The sequence below is a fragment of the Mycetomoellerius zeteki genome, unplaced genomic scaffold (assembly GCF_001594055.1).
Source record: "Mycetomoellerius zeteki isolate Tzet28-1 unplaced genomic scaffold, Tzet1.0 scaffold81, whole genome shotgun sequence".
Taxonomy (NCBI): Eukaryota; Metazoa; Arthropoda; class Insecta; order Hymenoptera; family Formicidae; genus Mycetomoellerius; species Mycetomoellerius zeteki.
The window spans coordinates 11,191-19,824 of record NW_017257841.1 but is presented as its reverse complement, the minus strand read 5'-3'; the positions used below and the strand labels follow the sequence as shown (position 1 = coordinate 19,824).

At 36.7% G+C, this 8,634-nt stretch overlaps 1 protein-coding gene across 2 annotated transcripts; it reads right to left on the bottom strand.

The window, feature by feature from the left end:
• Window positions 1-655: 655 nt before the first annotated feature.
• On the bottom strand, window positions 656-8,416 carry LOC108729917 (RNA-binding protein squid). Of its 2 annotated transcripts, XM_018459288.1 has the most exons (8): window positions 8,122-8,416; window positions 4,863-4,903; window positions 4,646-4,773; window positions 3,712-3,858; window positions 3,503-3,634; window positions 1,722-1,983; window positions 1,367-1,438; window positions 656-741 (listed from the first exon to the last, which is right to left on the bottom strand). In XM_018459288.1, the coding sequence occupies exons 1-8, from the start codon at window positions 8,256-8,258 to the stop codon at window positions 671-673; spliced, it is 990 nt and encodes a 329-aa protein (XP_018314790.1). In that variant the 5' UTR covers window positions 8,259-8,416; the 3' UTR covers window positions 656-670. The 2 variants fall into 2 exon arrangements, with proteins under 2 accessions (XP_018314790.1, XP_018314791.1); XM_018459289.1 differs by lacking the exon at window positions 1,367-1,438 and having other exon boundaries at window positions 8,122-8,414.
• Between the last annotated feature and the right edge of the window lie 218 nt (window positions 8,417-8,634).

The window sequence follows — 8,634 nt, the reverse complement described above, 5'->3', positions numbered from 1 at the left end:
TTACATTCAAAAATCTGTCGGTGTGATTTTATATGCTTGCTTTTCTACCGTGAACGTTACTATTCAAAAGGAGAAAAAACGATACAAGCTCGCACTACAAACGGCAGAAAGGAAAGCATATAGTCGCGGAATAATATAAATCGGAGTTAAATACAAAATGAAATCTCTACTGCTGTCGCCGGTCTCGTGGTTTTCGGTGATTTCGTAGCAGCAGTTGTCCACATTGTTGAAAAATTGTCGAAATTCTTGCTAAGAGGGGCGCGACTTAATGGAATGATGATTGGACGAATGAAGAGATCGGTAGTAGTGAGGAAGAGTACCTGTGAAAAAAAATAAGTAGTCTACGTTGTGTATATGTATGCCGTGTATTTGTATAAATTACAAATCAGGTTTTACGTAAAATATATATTCATGAACATCTGTCAACAGAAAGATGGCTGAAGTAACAAAAAAACTAGGACACTTAATTTAAATTAATATTTCGTTTCTACAAAAAATATAATAGACACTGATAATGATAATATTAACGAATAGGCAAAACGCGACATTGAGAGAGATTGCCGCTATAAATTTCTTAAAGCAACGACGCGAAGATAAAGATTTCGATTGTGCGGCAACTCACCAGCGGTTACAACGCGAATTGCACAGCGTTCGCGAATGAGGATTTTCGTTAGTACGGCTGGTGCCTCTGATTTTGGCGACCACCACCTCCTCTTTGTTTGCCACCGTAGCCGGAGCCACCTGAAACAATATCGATATTGTACCGTTAGTCTTTTTACCCTTATAACACAAGTCTGTAGCTACAATTATACAAATATAAATATACAAGTTAATAACGTAGAACAGATCGAAACTCTTATAATATAACGCACGCACATCTCGATAAGAATACACTATGCTACTAACAACAACCAAGTACTACGAAAAAAGATATTACTACTGACAATAAATGTAAGAACAAAGAGGCTACAGGCTAAGGTAGTAAGCTGCATACTACTCGACTCCATATCCTTCCTTTTTGATATGCATCTCTCTGGGATTCTAATAATTCTTCCCCCTCTCCTTCTTTTTTGTTATTACAACAATGATTAAGCAACATGAACTTGTAAGCAAAAATGACAAAAGCAAAGTAAATAAAATTTTCTATTTTGACACTTCTACAGTCAAAATTAATCGAAATTTATATTGAGATTATATTTATCAGACTGTAAGTTTGGGGATTAAGTTGTTCTCATTGCAATCACAATGGGTTACAAGGATGGGTGCAATTCTAGCGGTGGCAAAGCTAAATATAAAAGAGAGAAAGAGAGAGCAAAATACAAAATGATGGGTAGTAAAATATATCAAGGAACGCTGTAATGCGTACCTTTACCGCGTACACCACCGCGCCCGCCCGCGTAGCCACCTTCGTAATTACCACCGCCATAGCCATAGCCATCTGCGTTTCATGAAACACATGGTACAATGGAGTCAGTATCCGCACGTACCATTGAGATTTCATCGCAAGTAAAAAAAAGAAAATATTAACATCGCGACTATACAAAAAGAACCAATTCGAATAGTGAGAATTCTAATCTAAGAAGAATGTTGCAAAGATACCCTCCGATTGCCAGGATACTGACCATTTTATGACAGAAATACCTCACCCTGGGACATTACTTATAAATTCAAATTTAATTTACTATATATCTGCTATGTGATAAAGAACAAAGGATAATCACCACCATATCCGCTGTAATCATAACCACCGTAACCTCCGTAACCGCCGCCGTAGTAATCGTATCCCCCGTAACCGTCGTACCCACCGCCGTAGCCACCTTGGCCGTAGCCACCGCCATAACCGCCTCCGTAGCCCTGTCCCCATCCACCCTGTCCTCCGAATCCGCGACCCCGACCGCCACGAGCTCCTCTTCCTCTACCCATCATTCCGCCACGCATCCCACCCATTCCATCCAATTTAGGTGTTGCCTTCTTTACATCCACCTGTTAAAAAAGATCAAAATCGATTTAAAAAATTACGTTTGTTGATTTCTAAATAATAAAAAGGTTGAATTTTAAGTTTAAGGAGGTTGTAAGGCAAATGCAATATGTTAAGAATTACTTGAAAAAATTATAGATTATTCTAAATTGCATTTCAAAATAATACAAAAAAATTAGAGACAGTTGACGATTTAGATCAAAAGTTATTTCAATAAAAAGTAATATTTTTAAAATTTGTACTCTAATAGAAGTATATGAAAATGTATTATAAAATAATGATAAAAATCTCTATTTTTTTAATATAAGTACTATATAAATTCAAAAATATTTATGTAAAGTTACATTGAGATGCAGACATAAATTGTTCAGTAAATAAACAAAATATTTATTTGTTATAAACTAATTGGCGAATCTCAATGAGATTAACTTTACATAAGTCATGTTTAGTACTTAATATATTTATATAACAAAATTTATAATTTTTTATTTAAAAAATTTTTGTTTATAACAATAAAACTAATAACAAATAAAATAAATAATCTGTAAAAATGTGTTGCTCAATAAAAACAGAATGTTATGAATACAACTTTCACATGTACGTAGTTTGTTTAAAGCGTAAATATTAATGTGTTTTGTGCCCTTACAATCTTCTTAATGACTCTTCTTTACTATAGATAAAAGATGTCTGTTAAGCTAACACCTCCCCCCCACAAAAAATCAAAAGTGGCACCTATGCCAGAATTAAGTGCTATTTACGTGCTAATTATGTGCTAATTATGTGCTCTAATACTAATTTTTGTGCTCCAACGGTTTAGCAGAAAATCGCGATTAAAGGTGGGGGTACTGGCTTAACGTTAAGTTAAGCCAGTACGGGCGCACCCATTAACTAATGCGCCCCTTTGCAGGGGGGGAGGAGCGGGGGTGAGAGTCGAGCGCTTCTTTGCAGAGGTGAGGACGAGTGAGAGTCGTGCGCCCCTTTGCAGAGGATGAGGGGGGAGTGAGAATCGAAGGTGAAAGTCGGGCGCCCCTTTGCAGAGGGGAGGGGCGTGAGCACAAAAATCTCGTTGTGCATACTTTGAAAGCACATAAATGGAGGAACAATTTGAACCTGAAACCAATTCGCTGTCTGCATTTTAACTAGCACTTTACTCTTGCACCGTTGTAATATGTATCGAAAATAGGTATAATATACGTGTATCTCTTAAACCGTTACTGTTATAATAATTTTGATTTATGATATTGAAAGCACATAAAAAGCACATAATTTTACTGTACCAATTTTTTGATTTTGTATATGATTTAATAAAGGAGGTGCTAACTTAACGTTAAGCCAGCACCCCCACTTTTAATCGCGATTTCCTGCTAAACCGTTGGAAATGGTTTAGCAGAAAAATTGGCATTAGAGCATATAATTAGCACATAAATAGCACTTAATTCTGGCATAGGTACCGTTTTGATTTTTTGTGAGGAGGGGGGGAGGTGCTAGCTTAACAGACATTGATAAAAGTTCAATGAAACTCACAGCTTTCCCGTTGATAGTCTGTTTGGGTGTCTTAAGAAGTTCATTGACCACTTGCTCAGATTCAAATGTAATAAAGCAGAAACCTTTCCTTTGGTTCTTTGTCTTATCAAATGGCATCTCTACTTCGACAATCTGGAAGAGAAACATGCAATAATTCCTTTTTCTTTCGACTTATTCCTTGTACTCGTTTCCAAGTAAAAAATGTTTACATTTCCAAATTGTGAGAAGAAGTTCTTGATGTCATCATCAGACAATTCCGTCGAAAGACCACCGACGAAGATCTTTCCATGCCTAGCTTTCGCTTTCTTGGGATCAACTTTTTTGTTGTTAATGACATGATCGCCAGCTGACATAATCTACAAAAAATCATTAGATTCGGTTAGAAACAGTAATAGATATATATGAAACAGTAAACATAATGCCAATCAGAGCCAAACACAAGGAGAACTCGTGTAATTAAATTTTATTAGCATAATACAATAATTATAATCGTTTCGGATCCGTTTCAATATAACAAAAAAATTAATTATAGAAATAGAATTTAATACTAAGTAGTCGTCAAATAAAACAGCAACATTAAACAGGAGATTATCTGCGATCAGATGTAGTGTAATTTCTTGCAAGATGTAATTATATAATATAATATCCGACTATTATATAAATATAAGATCCGACTATAAATACCGACTTGTGTTCAATAATAATGTTGTGTTGTTTCTCAATTGATATAATTTTTATGTTGACGAATAAAAAATCATAATTACATTTTGCAAGAAATTACACTACATCTGATTACAGATTACTCCCGTTTAATGTTGCGATTTTATTTGACGATTACTTAGTATTGAATTCTATTTCTGTAATTCCTTTGTTATATTGAAAAGGATCCGAAACACTGGATTGAAACGTCTATAATTATTGTATTATACTAATAAAATTTAATTACACGCATTCACTTTGTGTTTGACTCTGATTAGCATTATTATTGATTTATTTCTTTAGAATCTTTCTCTCTTTAATTTGTAATATATATTATACGCACGCACGCACGCACGCACGCACGCACGTACTACATATATTCCATATATATATTCGTAATTTTTTCATTTTAACATCTATAGATTAAAAAAAACTATAAATTACCTTATCGAGAGCTTCGGCCTTTGCAAAGACAATGAAGGCAAAACCTCTCGATCTTCCTGTGTTAGGATCTGTTTTGACATTAATACTCTCAATGTCGCCGTAAGTGCTAAAATGTTCCCTTAATTCCTCTGAAATAAATTAAAAATATTCGTGACGGATTTCCGGATAAAATGCAATATATCGACGAGTGGCAATTACTAAATATAAGGGTACTCACTGTCAGTAGTTTCCCAGCTTAAGCCACCGACAAATAATTTTCTGTAAACAATAAACAGAAATAAAAATTTTAAGCAAATGTAATAGAGAACAACATGTTTGCCGCTCTAACTTTCCAACCGCTATATCGCGGTGTTGTGATAATTGTGGTAATATTATTTTAATTGAATTTATATAGGCACATAATGTCAAAAAAATAAACGAAAGAGAGAAATAGGAATTGAATGTGCCTGTATCAATCATCCTGATTACTTCCGGTCAACCTGCAAAGCAATGGAACTAATTTATTTTACCAAAGAAAGAACAGAGATTTTTTAATAGATATTAAACTAATTGCTTCTAATGAATTTAATGTTGATTTAATGTCATTCCTGTACAAATTAAAATTGTACTACAATTTAATAGAATGTAATTGATGGATGATCCATGATGCTATCTGGAAAAGGCACTGCAAAAATTTTGTTGTATTTAACAAGCACGATAGCTATTTCTAATAGGGAATAGGAATTCCAATTGCAGCAATACACAATGTAGGTGTTGTCCTACATATAGATTTGGAAAAATAAACGTTCCTTGCGCGTGAGACTAAACAAGATTCGTTATACTGATAATAAGAGGTAAAAGTTACAAGATACCATATTCCTAGAACAAATGAATTTTTATCAAGATAAATGTATGTTATTGTACAAATTACATATGCAGTTGCTACGCGATAGCGTAGTAAAATTGAAGTTACGGAGAGACGGCGGCTTTGCGCACCACACAGGTCAACTCGATTTGAACACCATATATAACAAGTTTTATATAGCAAGTCAATAAGTGAAAAGTATTAAAGGAAAAGTTTTAGAAAAAAAGTACATATGCATAAAAATGTTATATGTGTATGTGTGTGAGTGTAGTAGAAAAAAACGCATCAAAAAAGCAAAGTACTGTTACGATGATCCAAATAAGCTACAACTCCAGTTGAGATACTGCTGCCCCTAAAGAAAATACAAATAACTTCTCTAAAGTTACAATTAAATCCCGATTATTAATTGGCCCAAATTAGTGGCATGTGGTAGATCGACTGCAACTCTATATTGGAAAGCTAAAAATTAATTTCCACATTACAACAGATTAACATTGGTCACTGCACGATTTTGCTTTTTGTTCTTATCTCTTATTCTTTGTTATATTTTTTTTGAGTTCTTTTTAAACAACATTATTGTGCATTACATCAGACACTTGTACATATAAGGATATTTTATCTTACAATTCGTCAAGAAGGTTTACATTACATACGACTTGTCTTGAGTCTCGAGATACATTTTTCATACTTTTTTTCACATTCAAATAACAAGCTGCAATATGTACACATTTTGCTGTTTTTATCTTTTCCTTAACTTTTTTCCCAGCGATGTTAAGTCTGTACTTATAAATGTTTATTGAGATATATATATATATATACATTATGTCGTTTTCATATCATCTATTGCTGATGATAAATACCATGGGTACCAGTCTCTCGCCGGTATCTGTTGTCAGGTCAGGTCACAGTTAGCCGGTTGCAAGCAGCCCGCCATAATCGCACTGGGACGTTTTAGCCACCTGCAGACCAAGTCACAGAAACTGCGTTAATGGCGTTCAGGAGCCTATTGGAGATGTTTGCATTGACCCTAGTATCTCTGTGCATTTGCTCATGCCCAAATAATCCAAATATCACTCGAATCAGCGGAAATTACTCTACTCTGTATTATCCAGCAGGCAAGTGTGTGTCGCTGCGACACACGTATTTGATCTCAAGTAACATTTAACTTTCGATTTGACTCCAGGTACTTTCGTGTCATGACGTAACATGATGGACTTGAGAACTCGATGCTCGATTGTTCACAATAATTCCGACCCCAAAGCTCATTCACGAAGCCTCACAGTTCAATTCAGAGAGATCCCACACAAGCATTGGACGGATTTGTCAATCGTTTTCGAGCAATTGACTAATCTGAATTTGACCGTAAACTGTACTGTGAATAAGGAAAGGATGACTCGTAACTTGTTCAAACGTGGATTTTCAAAATTATATTCTATAAAAAAAAATAGAAATACAAATACAAATGTTATTTCTTAGAGAATATATTATAAGTAGATCTACATATACATACAAACTTTATCAATGATGAAATTGTGACTGCCCTCCATTAATTATAGGACTAGAAGAAAGTTTAAATCGGCTAAGTGAGAACGGAAAGAAAAAATTTACAAAAAAAGTTAGAAAGCTTGAAAAAAAAAAAAAACAACAGATGGACACATACCTCATAATAAATAACAACACATGTGTAAAATTGTAATCACAGCATAGTAATGAATATAATTACATATTTACCTTATCTTTATTTGACTAAGCAATATATTTCAAACAGATTTACTACGAGTGCATAAGGTATCGGTAGGACGCAATAAAATTGTTCAATTGTATAAAATTCACATTTTTTTTTAAATATTTCCATATACAAAAATATCTAACTTGTAAACAATCCCTTTGATAAACAGGGTACCGAGCTGCAAATTGATGTTATGAATCTGTCGTGCCCGCGTACTCTCTGCGTTTCAAACAATTCAAACGACGCGAGCATTGAAGGGGGGGAGCATTGAACGACGTTATCGCGATAATGAAGGGGAGGGGGAGGAGGAAGGAGGGAGGGAAGAAAGAAATAAAGCGGCAAAAAAAATCGAACGTAAGCGTGGGAACGTGCGAAATATGCGAGTATGCCACGCAAAGGAGTCTTTTCGCTATGGATCGGCCGATCGGCGCGGCGCATGAGAGAGAGAGAGAGAGAAAGACGCGTCCAAGCTACAACAATAACGTAACTCTGCCATATTCGCGGGGGAACGCCGGGGAAGAAAAAGAAATGCACCAACGAATGCGTTGCGACGAAGCGACGCAGGACGATCGCGCGAGCGAGAAAGCGAGCGATCGGCGAGCGAGGGGCGACCGATGCGCGTGGATTACATTGGATTACATTTCGCCTCAAATCGGCCCATCGCCATTTTGTCCGTGCCGTGTCGGAAGCGGAGACCTGCCGCAGGCGGCAAGAGACGCCGACCGAATTCGCGGGAAACCGCCTCGGCGGGACAACGCAATCGTCGATTGGGATCCGAGTACCGTTATTACCGAGATACCGAACCCGCCGAGGGACGCCGGACGCCGCGAACTATGCCTGATCACGCGACCGGGTCTGACCGGAGTTCTCTATAGGCTGATAAAAGAATGGAAAAAGTCTTACCTGTCCTCCTGCGAGTCCTGGCCATTCTCCACAGCGTCCCCGCCGCCACCGGTACCACTCTCAGCCTCGCCGTTCTTCTCGAAATTTTGCTCCGCTATGTCCTCACTGAAGTCCTTGTTCTCTTGCTGATCAGCCATTGTTTATAATCGCGTTTTATGCACTCGCCGTGTCAACGATACAAGGAAAGATCGAGAATACAGAAATTAATCACAATCACACTTATATCGAAAGACGACTTCGGCGAGACAGATCAACGGTCAAGAGTGACGGAGTGAGTGAGTGAAGTGAGAGACGATGAACGGAATGCCGCGTCGGTTTTCGGAACGCTAGAGGGTACTGTTCCATGGGCACGGAAAACTAGAGACCCTCTAATCAGAATCGCGACATCAGACAGCCAGTTTTGATTGGTCCGCCATTTTTCAGCAATTTCCGCCTATAATCAAATATCTATAGTGTAGGAATGGGCGATGCGCGTATCGATACACTAAAATTCGTTTGTAAATTAACCTATTT